The 17,991-nt window shown below is 39.6% G+C and overlaps 1 protein-coding gene across 1 annotated transcript; it reads left to right on the forward strand.

Annotated features, from left to right (window-relative positions):
• Positions 1-8,907: 8,907 nt before the first annotated feature.
• On the forward strand, positions 8,908-17,171 carry KCNJ8 (potassium inwardly rectifying channel subfamily J member 8). Its single transcript, XM_082635834.1, has 3 exons — positions 8,908-9,847; positions 10,675-11,115; positions 16,101-17,171. The coding sequence occupies exons 2-3, from the start codon at positions 10,742-10,744 to the stop codon at positions 16,999-17,001; spliced, it is 1,275 nt and encodes a 424-aa protein (XP_082491960.1). The 5' UTR covers positions 8,908-9,847; positions 10,675-10,741; the 3' UTR covers positions 17,002-17,171.
• Positions 17,172-17,991: the final 820 nt, after the last annotated feature.

Genomic DNA, 17,991 nt, shown 5'->3' on the forward strand with positions numbered 1-17,991 from the left:
ATGCACCCCAATGTTCATTGCAGCACTATTTACAATAGCCAGGTCATGGAAGCAACCTAAATGCCCATTGACAGATGAATGAATAAAGAAGATGTTGTCCATATATACAATGGAATATCACTCAGCCATAAAAAGGAACGAAACTGTGTCATTTGTTGAGACGTGGATGGATCTAGAGACTGTCATACAGAGTGATAAATCAGAAAGAGAAAAACAAATATCATATATTACGGCATATATGTGGAACCTAGAAAAATGGTACAGATGAACCAGTTTGCAGGGCAGAAATTGAGACACAGATTAGAGAACAAACGTATGGACCCCAAGCAGGGAAAGCAGTGGGGGAATGGGGGTGGTGGTGTGATGAATTGAGAGATTGGGACTGACATGTATACACTGATGTGTATAAAAGTGATGACTAATAAGAACCTGCTGTATAAAAAAATAAATAAAATTTAAAAATTAAAAAAAAAAGAAAGCAGGGATCAAAATCTAAAATCAGGGCTTCCCTGGTGGTGCAGTGGTTGAGAGTCCGCCTGCCGATGCAGGGGACACAGTTTCGTGCCCCGATCCGGGAAGATCCCACATGCCGCAGAATGGCTGGGCCCATGAGCCATGGCCGCTGAGCCTGCGCGTCCAGAGCCTGTGCTCCGCAACGGGAGAGGACACAACAGTGAGAGGCCCGCGTACCAAGAGAAAAAAAAAAAACAATCTAAAATCATAGATGCATGAAGAAACCCTCAAAGGATATATAGACACTCACAGTAGTGGTTGCCAGAAATAGGTGATAGTGGGAACTGGACAGATCATCATCATGGAAGGGAGGTAGACTTCTCACTGAATAATTTTTTATATGTTCTAATATTTGATCAGTGTGAATATATGCTGTTTTTCATATAAGATAGTACATGAAAACAGCATATTTTGTTTATTAATAAGACAAAAATGCAACTGGAAAAAAAAAAAAAGAATCCGTCTGCCAATGCAGGGGACATTAGTTCGAGCCCTGGTCCGGGAAGATCCCACATGCTGCAGAGCAAATAAGCCCGTGCACAACAACTACTGAGCCTGCACTCTAGAGCCTGCGAGCCACAACTACTGAGCCTGCGTGCCACAAGTACTGAAGCCTACATGCCTAGAGCCCATACTCTGCAACAAGAAAAGCCACCACAATGAGAAGCCCACGCACCGCAATGAAGAGAAGCCCCCGCTCACCGCAACTAGAGAAAGCCTGTGTGCAGCAACGAAGACCCAATGCAGCCAAAAATAAATAAATAAATTTATTCTAAAAAAAAAGTTATGGAGGATAGATTTAGAAGGTCTGAAAGAGGGATCCCAGGGAGAAAAAAGAGAATGAAGAGGATTCAAAGAGGCAGGAACTATTCCTAAAAAATTTGGACTCAGATGATTTCAAAAAGTGGCTAATCCCTATTCTGTTTAAACTATTGCAGTCCATAGAGAAGGAATATGCATCAATTTTTTTTATGAAGACTCATAACATTTACCCAAAATCAGGCAAAAATAAGACAGAAAGAATAATACAGACTAACTCACTTATACATATCTATGCAAAAATCCTAAATAAATAGTGGGAAAGATAATCCAGCATTATATTAAAATAATAATTTATCATGACCAAGTGGAGTTTATCACAGGAATGTAAAAACAATTTGACTTTTTTTTAACCTAGTAACATAATTCACCCTATTAACTGGCCAAGGAAGGGAAAAAAAGTCACTTTGGTATATGCTAAAAAGGTCTTTTATGTAATTCATCATCCATTATTGATTTTGAAAAGTAGAAAAAGCACACTACCTCAAAATGATAACCATGTAAACTATATATTCTGGAAGCATTTTCTCAAAATCACTAAAAAGAAAAGCATGTCTGATATCATCATGATTATTTACTATTGATCTGAAAGTACAAACAAATGCAGGTTAAGAAAAATATACACAAATTATAAATTAATGAAATACTAATTAAAGAAGTTACATTAAAGTTATAATTATTTTAGAAAATATTATGTTTTAAGTTTCATTGGCTTATGCTAAATCCTTTACACACTTAGCTCATTTAATCTATACAACTGGAAGAGGTAGATGTTAGAGTCTCCACTGTACAGAAAAGACAATTGAGGCTCGGAGCAATTTAGTGTGTTGTTCAAAGCCACCAACCAAGGAAATGGCAGAACTGGTCATTGATCCCACATCCTTCTGACTCTAAAACTATGTGAACTTAAACAAAAGGTATATTTCATGCATCTTCCACAATTCCTCAATTTCAATTGCATAATAAATTTCTGTAGATTTACAGAGAGGAGATCATTTTATGACCCCATTTATTCTGACAATAAATGAGGTAATTTGACATTTTAGATTAGCAACAAATATCAAATATTTAATTCTAATTTGAACCTGTTTAGAAAAACGGTCTTGTAAAAACTTTTCTGGCACAGGTAATTTTTTTAAAATAAATTTATTTATTTTATTTATATATTTTTGGCTGCATTGGGTCTTTGTTGCTGCACGCGGGCTTTCTCTAGTTACAGCAAGCCAGGGCTACTCTTCGTTGTGGTGCGCGGGCTTCTCACTGCAGTGGCTTCTTTTGTTACAGAGCATGGGCTCTAGGTGTGTGGATTTCAGTAGTTGTGGCATGCAGGCTCAGTAGTTGTGGCTGTTGGGCTCTAGAGCGTAGGCTCAATAATTGTGGCTCACGGGCTTAGTTGCACTCAGGCTTAGTTGCTCTGCGGCATGTGGGATCTTCCCGGACCAGGGCTCGAACCCATATCCCCTGCATTGGCAGGCAGACTCCCAACCACTGCACCACCAGGGAAGCCCCTGGCACAGGTAATTTTTACCTAAAGGAAAATTCAGGTCATTTAACAGCAGAAAAAAAAAAAAATCCTGGCAAATGATCATTGGGGCCAATGAGTCTAAATATCACTTTAAAATTTTCAACCTCTATAATCCCGCTGCAGCAGGCATTTTTGAAGGGTGGCAATAAGGAATCACCTTACCGAGAAAGTTCTGGAAAAGGTCAGGTTTCTCTTTCCAAGCACTGCATGAGTCACTGATTTTTCAAAACATAGTGATATGAAAGCTTAACAATGGATCAAGACATTGCTGGGAATTGCTGTTTCCCCAAGAGCTTCAGAGAAGCCTATAGCAAGAGAGATCCCAGGATCCTGCAAACTTGCCTTTCTTTTGCACAAGAATATCAAGGCATAATTTCAAGGCCTGGAAAAACGAATAGTGACAGCCACTCTTCTTCATCTCCTCTTGGAAGAGACCCTACCAGCTTTATTTAGTACTAGCATTTTGTACACTAACAGCAGAAAATAATTACCATGGGTACTCTCTACTTGACTGAAGGAACCACTTTTCTCTTGGAGACACTATTACAGTAAACCAGACATGTTGATTTCCTGGGTCGCTATTTTATTACCAGTATCTTGGCTGGCTCCCTTTCAGTCCCCTGTCTTGATTAAATTCAGGAGTTGAGGAGATGCCAGTACAAGTACTGGATAGTTAGGATTCTGAAGGTTGGTGAGGTCTCAAAAATAATACTCAAGTCTATAAAATGATATTATCATGTATTTTCTTTTCTTAGTCTTAGATTAGGAAAGATAGTTAAATAATAGTTAAAGGAATCTGGGGGTCTATCCTTCCCCCATTCCCACTGCCATACAGCTCTGGGGTCTTTTTGACCATCACTAAACCAAAACAAGCCTAATTTATTAATAAGAACTGACATTTTTAAGTACTTAGACCAGTCACTATCCTCACCACTTTATATGGATTGTGTCCTCTTGTTCTCATAATAATTCTATGAGTTTCTTAAACCTAAGTGAACAAAAGAATCTCCAGGGGAACTCTTAAATGTGCTTTATTAGAAGTGTTTATACCTTCTCATGAAAGATATTTTAATTTGGGGGCCAAAGATATTATGTCTTATTCTATCCTTCCTCCATAAAAGCCTGGAGGAGCATAACATAATGTAACCAGGTGTTTTCCACATAGCTGGATCGTGGATTAACAATCATCCCTTTGAGATATTATTCAGTGAAAAGAGTTTAGGATTAGAGGTCAGATATTTTGAGTTTGTTGTAGCTTTCCACCTGCTAGGTATTTGATTTTTTTTTTTCAGTACGCGGGCCTCTCACTGTTGTGGCCTCTCCCGTCACGGAGAACAGGCTCTGGACGCACAGGCTCAGCGGCCATGGCTCACGGGCCCAGCTGCTCTGAGGCATGTGGGATCTTCCCAGACCGGGGCACGAACTCGTGTCCCCTGCATCATCAGGCGGACTCTCAACCACTGCGTCACCAGGGAAGCCCCTAGGTATTTGATTTTACACATCATCGCGCTATACTCTAATCGATTTTGTGTAAGATAAGGAAAATAACCTAATTCTCACACAGCTGCCCCCAAATTAGTTCAATATTTTTCATCACCTAGAATATGCAGACTCTGAATCTTTATTCATTGGGTGAATGGAGAGATGGATAGATCAGTGAATTCACTTCCCAGTTTTCCCATCTCATCTCCTTTTCCTCATTTCCATCTGATATATGGATCTTGTTACTATTCTTCAAACACACCAAGCTTCTTCCCACCTCAGAGCCTTTATACTTGCTCTTAGGTTGCCTGAGCCCCTGGCTGATTCTTTTTTCAAATTTCACCTTCTTAAAGAGGGCTTTTCTGAACTCTATGTAAAATTGCCAATTGCTGGCCCTAGTTACTCTCAATCCTTATCCTGCTTTACTCTCTTTATAAGTTTCAAAACCATAGATAATTATAGAATATATTATTTGTCTACTTGTTCACTAACATCTTCCTCCCTAAGAATGCATTGGAGCAGGGACTTTGTTTTGTTCACCTGGTTGTATATTAAAAGGTAGTGACTGTTATGAATGCCCCCTTCCTGACTCGCAGATTCACACCTGTGAGCTGGCAAAAGTTTGAGGCCTTGAGCATGCAAACTGGATGGAGATCTTTTTCATTGAAGGTTCTAATGGATATCCTTAAGGAAAGGGGGTACCTAATTTAAAGGAGAGAGAGGCTCTTTTGCACATAAATAGATACATATCTCAAAAAGAAATGTTCTCTGAACTCACTGGAACCGATAAGTACGAAGAGTTATATTGTCATTCCCATTTCATGATAACTCCAAAAAAGTGAGTTTATAACATGCTGTTTTGATTACTAGTTTATGTAACAGTTTTATTAAGCTGATTCCAAAGCAATATGTTCCAAAGTGGTTTATATGAGGACACTAATAAAGCAGCATACCAAGCAAATAGACCAACTGTTATTTGGGCTGCTAACATGAATCGTTTCCATTGTCATTTTGAAGACTCTCCAAATTCTTAAGTCTAATACAGCTCAGGAAAACCAAGAGCTCTAAATTCACAAGTCATGTCAAAGGCAAGGTCATCAAATGCTAGGACTTCACCCTTTAGTCTCAAGAGTACTTTCAAGGATTTCACTGATTTGTATTTGGTAATCAAAGCAGCAGACAGACAGGAAAATCATCAGTCTTTCTCCACTTCTTTGAAGGCACCTGACAAACTTCTTTTCTTAGGAAAGTGAGAAATGCAGAAACTTCTTTATCTGCAAATGAAATGCACATAGGGTCTAAAAGGAATCTAACAGATATTTACTTATAAGTGAATAGATATCCTTGAATTGCTTTCCAATTACTGCATAAATTTCTCCAGGATGTAACATGAGCAGACAGATTCTTACAGGATTCCTGAAGAGTCAAGAAAATCATAAAATTTAAGGCTAGTTCTGTTCTAAACTCATTATAGGTCTTCTCTAGGAGTAATGCACAAATTAGTCTTCACTCTTGAAAGAGCAGTTAGGAGATTATAGAACAGTTAAGAAAACCTTAAGTGGATGACAACAAAATAGTGATTAAATAAGTAGACCAATAAAATAAGCCTGAAGCAGTAAATGCGTTCTTGAAAAATGGATTTCCTTCACAAATTTCTCAGAGGTAAATTTAAATGTTTATTATTTGGCCCATAATATGAAAAGAGGACGATCAAAGGGGGAAGAACTAAAGATCAATTAATAATATATATTGAGCAGCTACTGTGTGTCCAGAAAGAGGTCTGAGGATACAGATATGTCTCCATTAGGCTCAAAAGTTGTCAAGAGAAACATAACTAGCAAATGTCAAGTTTAGACAAGTTTAATATTTAAACAAGTTTAAGTACTGGGGACCTGGAGTGGTTAGGAGAGTTGCTGAGGAAGGAAGGAGTGGATAGTTTGAAGGGAGGAGAAAGGAAAGGTCAAGAGAGAAGGGAGAGGTGATGAGTAACGAAATCTTTGAAGACAGATATGGCCCTAGACTTCAAGGAGATCTCCAAGCTTCAGATTACCTGCGTGGGCTGTGAGAAATGGCTGCAAACACATAAAGGGAGGAAAGACAAGAGGTAGAGTAAGTGCAAGAAAGAGAGAAACACCATGTTGAGAGCACTATTCCTTCTTTCTTTCATTTGACAAGTATTTGTTGAGTACCCACTTCTAGGAGCTAGGAACAATTCCAGACAGTATTAACAACAAGCTATGTGCCCTCATGCAGCTTCCATTCAGTGCAGAAAAACTAGGTAAAGGAAAAAGACATAAAGAGTTGGTTTTTAAAAATGTCAGGAAGGGAATGAAAAGAGAAAAGAAAAAGAAAGTCTGTAATTATTTTTTTTCCTTTTTTTTTCTTTGTGGCACGCGGGCCTTTCACTGTTGTGGCCTCTCCCGTTGCGGAGCACAGGCTCCGGACGCACAAGCTCAGCAGCCATGGCTCACGGGCCCAGCCGCTCCGCGGCATATGGGATCCTCCCGGACCGGGGCACGAACCCGTGTCCCCTGCATCGGCAGGCGGACTCCCAACCACTGCGCCACCAGGGAAGCCCCAGTCTGTAATATTTTTACCGTACACATTCTCCATCTTTTTTCCAAATGGCTGCTTTTTGTTTTCTAGGCATATTATTGCCAAAAATTTACTTATTAACTTCTTAAAATTAACTTTCGTTATGTGCATTCTTAGTGCCCTTACTTTGAATTAATCAGTTTAAAGCATTAACTACTAAAAAGTAGGGTATAGAGTTCGGCACTTCAAAACAATTCAAAACTTGACTTGAAACTGCATATGTGGAAGAATATATCTCACTAGAAAAAAACTGAATCCTAAATATGTGTTATAGCAAGAGACCAGAATTTTCATAGGATTCCGACATGGATTTATTTGTTGCCAACCTTCTCATAATTCTCCTCAACGCTTCACCTCTTCTTATTCAATTTTCCTACTATTTCTCTGTCATCACAGTAAATGTCACAGTCGCCTGTGACTTTACCCTCTCCCAATACTGACTTTGTAGCATTCCTTTTGCATACATTTGTATACTGTCCACTGACATTGCTTATTAGCCCCAGACCTCATTCCTTCTCTGATACACACAATAGTTTCCAGGGTCCCCTTCTGCCAATCACAGAAGTTTGGAGCCTGAGGGGACTCGACTTAGCAATGCACCTTCAAAGCCATCTTGACCTCTTTTTCCTGGTCAATCCTCTTAAAGCAGGCACTTGCGGTGTTCTCTAATCAACATCCTTCCATGGCTTACCACTACCTCCTAAAGACAGTCCAGACTCCCTTTTTTGAGCATTTAAGGCTGTCTATGTTTTTTTTTTTTTTTTCCTGAGGCACCAACATGGCTGTCAACCTTACCCTTCCCATTCATTGACTCAAAAGTATTCTTCAAGCCACTCTGTAATTGAAGCTGTGCTAGAGGCTTAAGATACAGTCACAGTTCTGCCCTCTAGAGCCCTCAGTTTCATGGGTTGTGGGGAAGGAGGAAGGGGATGGGACAAGTACATGAATAACCCATTATGTGTTCAGAGAGGTGGTGACAAAGGCTGCTTAGGGAGCACTGGACTCAAGCATCCAATCCTGCTCTTTTGCTGACCTTGTTTCATCAGTGCTGATGAAATTAGTTTGTTACTAAAACATGGCCCGCTCTTGTCAATCCCCTCATGATCTTCCTTCTCAGTAGGAAGAAGGTCTTTTCTCTGCTCTTCTCTAAACCCAAATACATCTGGTCTTTCAAAGACTAGATCAGATGCCCAATAATCCATGTAGATTTCTTTCCTTAGTCTTCTAGTCTTAATATGTCTTGTTTAGTTCTATTTCCATTCTCATTCTAATCACATCCTTGCTTCTATTAGAGTTTATTATCAAATCCATGTCTCTTACTACAACTGTCTACCTCTTAAGAACAGCAACTATGATATATATATATATATATATATATATATATATATATATATATCCCTTCCTCAAATAGGTGTTCGATGAATATTCCCCCAGCTAAAATAATAGGGAATAAATCGTACACCAAACAATTCTAAAATGGAATGATGAGGGGATTAACTGTACAATGTGATCCCCACACACTTGTAGTAATACTGCCACATAAATTACTGTAAAAATTCACAACAGTAGAGGAGAGAGCTACCACTAACAGACGAGGATCCCCAGGCTCAAATTGAAGGGGTTAAGCAGCTCTATCTGCAAGGGGGAAAAATGATTCTTCATTTGCCTTCATCAAAGGCTAATTTTAGGTCTCTTGGTAATTAAATGAACACATTGTTTATGCTCCATATGCTTTCTGTCCTAAGTCTTGGAAAATACATGAAATTTCCAAGAATTAAAGTTTCCATTAACACAAGTGCCAAATCAGGAGGCCTGACCTGTGGGAGAAAGCACATTTGTCTTTGCTGGCTCCTTTTCAAAAAGCTACAGAAAGATATTTACTGTATAACTTTCTTGTGCGCAATTGCTCTGTTTTATCATTGAGGCCATCTAGACAAGACCGAGAAGCTGCCACATTTCAGAAAGCCACCAATTACCGAAGAATGACGGTTTGAGTTCTGAAGTGTTGACTGCAGTCCCTGTTCGGGGTAAAATTTTTTTATTGGAAGAGACTTCGAGCGGTTTTCTTCTTCCACTTTTTTTTTTTTTTTTTGGTCGTAGTTGTGTGTTTGTGTGTGTATTTAATTCCCTGAGAACCAGTTTTGGCTGGTGAAGAAATATGTCAATACGAAGTGGGTTTCAGAACACTTCTTCCACTTATCACCCCTACTAGATGGAAATTTAATGTAAATCAGTATGTGTGCACGCAGCCTGGATGCGTCAGAAGACTATTTTCTGATCTCTATATCTGGTTTTATATAACCTGAAGTAGCACAGTTATCTACCCAGGTTTAAAAAAAAAAAAATCTCTTTACGTCAGTGAACTCCCCGGAGCTGGGAGCCTTTTAAAGACATGCGTGTCACGCTGGCTGCAGGGGGTCGCAGCTACTGGGAAAAGGGCTGGTTCTACAGGCCCCGCCCTCCACCCCCCGTCGCCCCTCCCTCTTGCGGGCTCCCTACCTCCCCGGGACTCGCCTCTCCCCCACCCCCTCCCTCCCTCATCTCTGCAATTTCGGCCTCAGAGGTCTGGCGCGCGTCAAACCCCTAAGTGGGAGGCTGATTTGTGGAGCATCACGCCCCAGCTCCTCTCCCCAAGCCTCTCCTCCGCCGTCGGCAGCGGCCAAGGGATAGAGCCGAGCAGGGGGAGGGGAAGAGCGACACCCATCCCCCTTCCTCCAGCCCTCCCCGCGTTCAGATTCAACTGCACCTTTTATTATTTTAACTCTTCTCCCTAGGACGCGCGGCCCCCGGATCTGTCCCTTCGGCAGTCGCGGTCCCCGCTCCCTCGCCCGGAGATGGGACAGCGAGGGACCCGCCCGCGGTCGGCCGGCGTGTGCGGGGAGGTGCGGCCGCGGCTCTCGCTCGCCAGAGTCTGTAAGTTTCAACGCTCCTCTAAACGGAGGGGAGGGGGAGGCTGAATGCGTCCCCGCAAACGATTGAAAATGCAGAACACGGGCGAGGTTGACAGCGTCGGATGGAATTTCGGGGCACACACTTTTAACTGACTCTATCCGTAGCCCGCAGGCTATTATCCGGGGTTTTTCCTGCAGCTTGTATGTTTGATCCCTTCGTCGTCAAGAAGTTTTCAAGCTATTACATTATGAGTTCCAGTGGGATTAAAAAAAAAAAATGCAACTCACACTTCTTTCAAATTTAAAATACCTCTACGTAATTTTCAGGTTACATAGCACATTGCTTATTATTAGTTTGTCGAATTACAAGACACATTTATACTGCGCAGGAGCTCACGGCCTTTGCCTATTTCTTAAAATAACAGAAAGAGAATTTCCCCTCTTTACTTTTAATATTGCTACATCATGTGAATAGTTTAGTAAATACATCCTTAATTTTCCTCATAGACGTCGCGTGCTGGTATCCTTGCACTAATCTACAGACGTGGGTAATTTCAGAATTATCACTGAGGCTGCTGTTTACAGGAAGGCTCTTGGTTTTGTTTAACTAAGGCTGTGCTCTTATGTGTTCAAAACGATAAGGAATATTAAAACAGTTCTGGTTCAGATCAAGTAATTTTTCCGGGATCCAAGGACTCAAGCACTAACTAGGCTCGTGTTTAGATTAATAAGGTCATACCTTTAGCTTTGCACGTCACCTGGAATGTATAGACACACCCCTACATGCAAGGACTGAAGAGGTGAGGAAAATAGGGGGAAACGTTTTTAATCTTCGTTTCCCTCCTGCAGGACGGGTCTCGAGGGGAGGAGAGGCAGGTCGGAGACAGGTGCATAGGCTGGCTATGGTGACGGGACGATGTTGGCCAGAAAGAGCATCATCCCCGAGGAGTATGTGCTGGCGCGCATCGCCGCGGAAAACTTGCGCAAACCGCGCATCAGGGACCGCCTGCCCAAGGCCCGCTTCATCGCCAAGAGCGGGGCCTGCAACCTGGCGCACAAGAACATTCGGGAGCAAGGACGCTTCCTCCAGGACATCTTCACTACCTTGGTGGACCTGAAATGGCGCCACACCCTGGTCATCTTTACCATGTCGTTCCTCTGCAGCTGGCTGCTCTTCGCCATCATGTGGTGGCTGGTGGCCTTTGCCCACGGGGACATCTATGCTTACATGGAGAAAAGTGGGATGGAGAAAAGTGGCTTGGAGTCCACCGTGTGTGTGACTAATGTCAGGTAAGAATGCAGCGGGATGAGGCAGGGGTGGAAAACAGTACAGAAAAAAAGATGCAACTGTCCTTTCTCTCTTCACTGTTATTTTGTTGCAAGTGAACTAAGGAGTTTGTTTCAGTACCTTCAGAAGCAAAAACAGTAAAAACATAACAAAAGCAACAACAACAAAACCAATCCAATGTATTAAAAATCTTTTCAGAGGCAGCTTTACGGATGACGAGTCTTTGAAAATGTAGCACTTCAATCCTTTGAGCTGGCCTTGAAAATATTATACCAGTTATTTAAAAATGGTTGTGGTTCAAAGGATTCCACAGAGCGCCTTCCTCAAAAAAAACCACATACTGAGTTTTCAGTCTGAAAAAGCTGCTGTCCATAGTTCCAGTATCCACAAGGCAATATCTCTGATCAAAAAAAATATTGTGCAAATGCTAGTAATGTTTTTCCACAACTTCTCTTACCAGTGACATTTTCAGAAATAATTAGAAAAATGGGCAAACACTGGTAAGAGGTGTTCTAGATAAAAAAAAAATTTTTTAATCCACCAGAAATGAAGTAAACATAAGCCCTTCTTTATCAAGATTATCTTAAATAACTGATTGCTTGCATTGAATTCCAAAATTAGAAGTTATGCTAAGATTCAGAACTAGAAAAAAAATATTTTTAATGGAGATTGGTCCAAATTTTTAATGGAAGAGATTATGTAGAAGTGACTTAGTGTTGTTTTCTCTAAAAGTTTTAGTAGGATAGGAAGACAGTTCTTAGATTGCCCTAATTTTGCTTTTTTCTCTTATATCGTAAATATTTCAAAGATAAGTAAAGTGAATTTGATTTCAGTGATTCTCCTCTCATAGTTTCACATGGCCTAAGAACATTTACTTGGAGTGATTTGTCTCTTGTTTTGTTGGAAGATGGAAATAGGTAATATCAATTGCAAAAATACGCACTCTGCAGCGAAACATTAGTAGTCACACTAGCAACTTTTCCAGGACCTTTTCTCAATAATATTCCAAATTCACATAATTCATAAAGCAAAGCAACTGAGCAAGCACGATTCTTCCAGGAAACTGTAAAGAATAAGACCTTTGATAACCCTGAAAAGAAGCAGAAACTCAGACTGTAAACTTGTCCATCCTTCCATTCCCTGAATAGTTGCAATGCCAGATTATCAAGGGAGGTTGCGGTATTTGTTGTAGAGATCACATGCCACAGATTTCAGCTCAGATTCTGAGGAGAAAAACAAATTGAATAGATCCATTGCCTTTACCATAGAGTTAAATATTGTTTTCTTGTCTTAAACTTGCCACAAACTTTTGTCTCAAGGAAAATATAGGTGAAGAATGTAGGTGATCATCAGTACACCAAATATAAAGGAACAAAATACTGTGTTTAACAGGTATATGTAGGTCAGATATCATTATCTATAATATTTCTCTTTAAGAAATTTATTGGCACTGATGTTGGTGAATCATTTTCCTATCAAGGTACATTTTTAATAAACATGAAGTAGATACACATAAAAAGAGATAAAAGAAACAGAAATGATAAACCTCAGAAAAATAAAGGACAGATTTTATTCACAAGACAAATATATTGGCTTTTCCTGTGGGAAAAAAGTCATTAAGCAATTTATTAAAGATATGTCATCAAAAGTGAGATATTTTCAATGATTTTGTAACAGAACTTGACAGAGTGCATTGGTTATTAAAAGCTGTTTTACTGCTAGCTGTTATTGTTCAACAAGAGGTGTTCTGAGGCATGTTTATCCCCCTGATGGATTCCTGCTGGTTTGAACATTCAATTCACTATGAGAAATGGCATCGCAGATACAAGGAGACACACTTGAATTTATCAGTATGACAGTTTTAGCATTTTATTTATTTATTTTTCATTAGGTGATTCTCTAAAGCATATTTCTTTTTTAAAATTTTTTTATTAAAATATAGTTGATTTAATCTTAGCATTTTAAATTGCACCTCTTACCTAAAAAAATATTATTGGACATCTTGTAAGGTTAAAATCTTACTGGTTTTATGTTAACATTGTGGTACTATTTATACTTCAATGCAACATACAATTTAATCTTAACCAACCGTACATAATACTTTTTCACCAAAAAAAAAAAAAAAAAAAAAAATAGAAACAGAAAAATCTCTATTCTCTCCCAAAGGGGATTTAAAAGATGATTAATAATATGTCTAATTCTTTGCATTTCCTTTCCTTTCCTTTCCTAAGTTCAGTGTCTCACCTTGTCATCAGAACCGAAAACAACTGATTATAATGAATATTCTCCAGTGTATCCAAATAACATTTAACATTCTCCTTCCAGGCTGGCTCACTTTCCCTTTCACGTGGATGACTTTCTAACATGAGTCAGAAAATAAACCAACATATTTCCTCTTCTAATTCAGCCTCACTCCCTCTGTAGAAGAACAAATGAGCAGTTAAACACTTTCATCTCTTGAGGTTGTTTAGCATGACAGGTGTTCATAAAAGCCTGGGTCCTGCACAATATAATGTTTGGAAGTAAGATCTTTCATAAAATAAACAACATACACAATATGGCACATGAATGATATCTTAAGCCGTTAAAATGAAACATCTGAGCATATTCATCATTACGCTGCTCCCTGAAGCATGTATAATTAGAAATCAGTGCTGTATCTGTGCCCCTTCACTGCAGTCTTTTCTTATTCTTTGCCATGTTTTTGGATCATTCAGTATTAGCTCATGTGTAGCTAGTGCAAAAAGCAATCATTGCTTTTCATGAATCGTTTTAGCAACAAAAGGGGTAAGAAAGGCAATTTTCACACTCCATTTAAAAGTTAATTAAAAGAATCAACTATGTTTCAATTAAAAAAATAAAAAATAAAAATCCCTGATTATGAACCTGAATAGAAAAAAATCACCTGCTTGTGCTTGCCTACCATTCACGGTGTCCTGACAAAGAGCAGTACTTAACTTAGTATTCAAATATTTAATATTTGGTCTCTCATTGTGTGTGGCATTAATACACAGCTAATACTTTGACAGATGGTCTCTTGTCTATAAAATTAGAAAAGTTTGAAGTTGGGGTATAGGGCAAACACAAGACTATGACTGTTTCTATTAAGAAACCACAGCAGTGTAGGATATGTAGTTAAATGAATAATTTTAGTGATAAGAATAACCAAATGTGGTGCTTCTCAATCAGGGGAGATAAAACAGAATTATCTACAAACTTTTCAAAAGTTTTATCCAGGTCCACCCTAAACTACCAAATCAGGGTTTACACTGAGATAAGGAAGAGAGTGCAGTTTGAAAAAGCTCCCCAAGAAAACCCTGACACTTGTTGGCCCCTTCCCTGTGCTTCTTTCAGAGACTAGGCCAGAATTAAGAGAATTCATGTTCTTATTAATTATGTAATCTTGACACAGTCACTTATCTATCTCTACCTCAAATCCTTCCTTTAATAACTTCAGTATTATCTAGATCTCTTAGAGGACAAAATGAGACAATCAGTAAGAAAACATGTTTCATTCCAAATGGCACAACGTGGTTTTTTTCAATTAAAAATACTAGTATTCTTGAATGATGTGCTTTGTACCACTCTTTAGCACTGTGCTTTCTCTATATAAGGTACACAATCAGTGTTTGTTAGGGAGTACAACTTTAAAGGTTGTAAATAATAAAAAGTTCACTTATTACTCAGTACTTCCCATATGACTCAAGTCACTTAAACACAGACAGGCAATAAATAATAGACATCAACCTGGAAGAAAATTTCTCAAAGTAAAATAAGCCTATAAATATAAATATGTCTAGGTATTATTTTAATGTTTTCACATAAACAGGCCGATCATTACATGATTTGAAAACATTAATAGAAGTGTATCCCAGAAACCTGGAGGTAGATGCATGCAGAGAGAGAGAGAGAGGGAGAGAATGAACAAGTGCTTGTGTTTAGAACTGGACATTTGATACATTAAGTTGGAGAGCCTTTCTAAAAGCCTTTAACAACCTTTGGACCTGGGACTTCCCTGGTGGCGCAGTGGTTAAGAATCTGCCTGCCAATGCAGGGGACATGGGTTTGACCCCTGGTCCGAAAAGATGCCACATGCCATGGAGCAACTGAGCCCATGCACCACAACTACTGAGCCTGCGCTCTAAAGCCCATGCTCTGCAACGAGAAGCCACCATGATGAGAAACCCACACACTGCAACAAAGAGTAGCCCCCGCTCGCCGCAGCTAGAGAAAGCCCGCGTGCAGCAATGAAGACCCAACGCAGCCAAAGATAATAAATAAATATTTTTTAAAAAATAGCCTTTGGACATCAACAAGTGAATGGATAAAGAAGATGTGGTGTGTATATATATCTATATCTTTATCTATATCTAGATAGATATATACACACAATGGAATATTACTCGGCCATAAAAAGAATGAAATAATGGCATTTGCAGCAACATGGATGGACCTACAGATTATCATACTAAATGAAGTAAATCAGACAGAGAAAGACAAATATCATGTGATATCCCTTATATGTGGAATCTTAAAAAATGATAGAAATGAACTTATTTACAAAACAGAAATAGAGTCACAGACATAGGAAACAAACTTATGGTTACCAAAGGGGAAAGGGTGAGGGAGGGATAAATAAGGAGTTTGGGATTAACGTATACACACTACTATATATAAAATGGATAACCAAAAAGGACCTACTGTATAGCCCAGGGAAATCTACTCAATATCTTATAATAACCTGTAATGGAAAGAATCTGAAAAAGAATATGTGTGTGTGTGTGTGTGTGTGTATACACATATATATATACTTCACTTTGCTGTACACCTGAAACAACTAACACGACATTGTAAAGCAACTATACTTTAATAAATTTTTTTTTTAAATAGCCTTTGGAGGAAGAAAACGCAAAATTCAACTTAGCCTGTTATTTCGTGATTCAAAATCTGATCCAATGGCATTGTTTTCTGGTCTCATTTCTTACAGGTCTTTCACCTCTGCTTTCCTCTTCTCCATTGAAGTTCAAGTGACAATTGGGTTTGGCGGGAGAATGATGACAGAGGAATGCCCTCTGGCCATCACAGTCCTGATTCTCCAGAACATTGTGGGTTTGATCATCAATGCAGTCATGTTGGGCTGCATATTCATGAAAACAGCCCAGGCTCACAGAAGGGCAGAAACCTTGATTTTCAGCCGCCATGCGGTGATCGCAGTCCGAAATGGCAAACTGTGTTTCATGTTCCGCGTGGGCGACCTAAGGAAAAGCATGATCATTAGTGCATCAGTGCGCATCCAGGTGGTCAAGAAAACCACGACACCCGAAGGGGAGGTGGTGCCTATTCACCAACTAGACATTCCCGTTGATAACCCCCTTGAGAGTAATAACATTTTTCTGGTGGCCCCTTTGATCATCTGCCACGTGATTGACAAGCGCAGCCCCTTGTATGATATCTCCGCCACCGACCTTGCCAACCAAGACCTGGAGGTCATCGTGATTCTGGAAGGAGTGGTCGAAACTACTGGCATTACCACCCAAGCGAGAACCTCCTACATCGCTGAGGAGATCCAATGGGGCCATCGCTTCGTGTCCATCGTAACCGAGGAGGAAGGCGTGTATTCCGTGGATTACTCCAAATTTGGCAACACCGTGAAAGTAGCGGCTCCGAGGTGCAGCGCCCGAGAGCTGGACGAAAAGCCTTCCATTCTTATCCAGACCCTCCAGAAGAGTGAACTGTCCCACCAGAATTCTCTGAGGAAGCGCAATTCCATGAGAAGAAACAATTCCATGAGGAGGAATAATTCCATCCGCCGGAACAATTCATCCCTCATGGTGCCCAAGGTGCAATTTATGACTCCAGAAGGAAATCAGAACACGTCGGAATCCTGACAACAACACAACCCCCAGAAAGTCTTTGATAAGATGTTGAAGAGTTTCTACAGGGCACAGACTGAAACAGAGCTGGAACACAATAATTTGTCCTTCTTTATCTTAATGCACTAAATGATATGCCTATTCCAACAGCAGCACTTTCTGTGTCAATAAACAGTAACACACAAGGTGGAGGGTTCTTGGCTCACTTGTTTCATCCATGCAGTATTCGCAGAGATAGGCTTAAGTTATGTAGGGGAAATGCTCTCATTTCTCTCAATTTGGAACCCAAGAATTACGTTAATAGTAATAGACCTTGAATATGAAAGTGGACCAAGGAACGATGCTTTATGAAATACTTAGCGGGTGACACCACAGTTGTCTCTGTTTCTATTGTTCACTCTTGAAATGTGATAGAATGGGCAGGGGGCCCCAAAATTGTGTTTTTCCTTTCTCTCTTTCTCTCTCTCTCTCTCTTTCTCTCTCTCTCTCTCTCTCTCTCTTTGATTTTTTTTTTAACTGCACCAGGTAAGAAGCCTGAGACAAAAACTGCTTAGTTTTGTTTCGTTCTGTTGTTTATTTTTAAATATTGAATTTTATTTTTCTCAAATTGTATAGTGTAAGCATAACTAGTATTAGGAAAATTACGCTAAAATTTTAAGCAGGGACATCTGTGAAATTGGAAAACAACAACAACTGAGTTCAATTCTAGCATGTTTCCACATGAACATAATTGAATCTAACTAGAAATCAAAACTCCTATTCCATTAAGTCAACTATTGTAGTATAAGGCTCAAAGTTTCAAAGCTATAAATCACCCCACAATATGATTGATGAAGCAAAATTCCTGTTAACTTCTCATTCAGAGCCTTGAAACCATGAATAGACACTTGCAAATCTATTTTTGGATTTCCCACAGAAAAACTGCTTAGTTCTGCATTTTCCCCGATGTTCAGCCAGGTGTCTGCAGTCCTGCTGGGGCTCCCAGATGCTTAAAGACAAGCCATA

Source organism: Mesoplodon mirus, assembly GCF_964341445.2.
Source record: "Mesoplodon mirus genome assembly, chromosome: 11".
NCBI lineage: Eukaryota > Metazoa > Chordata > Mammalia > Artiodactyla > Ziphiidae > Mesoplodon > Mesoplodon mirus.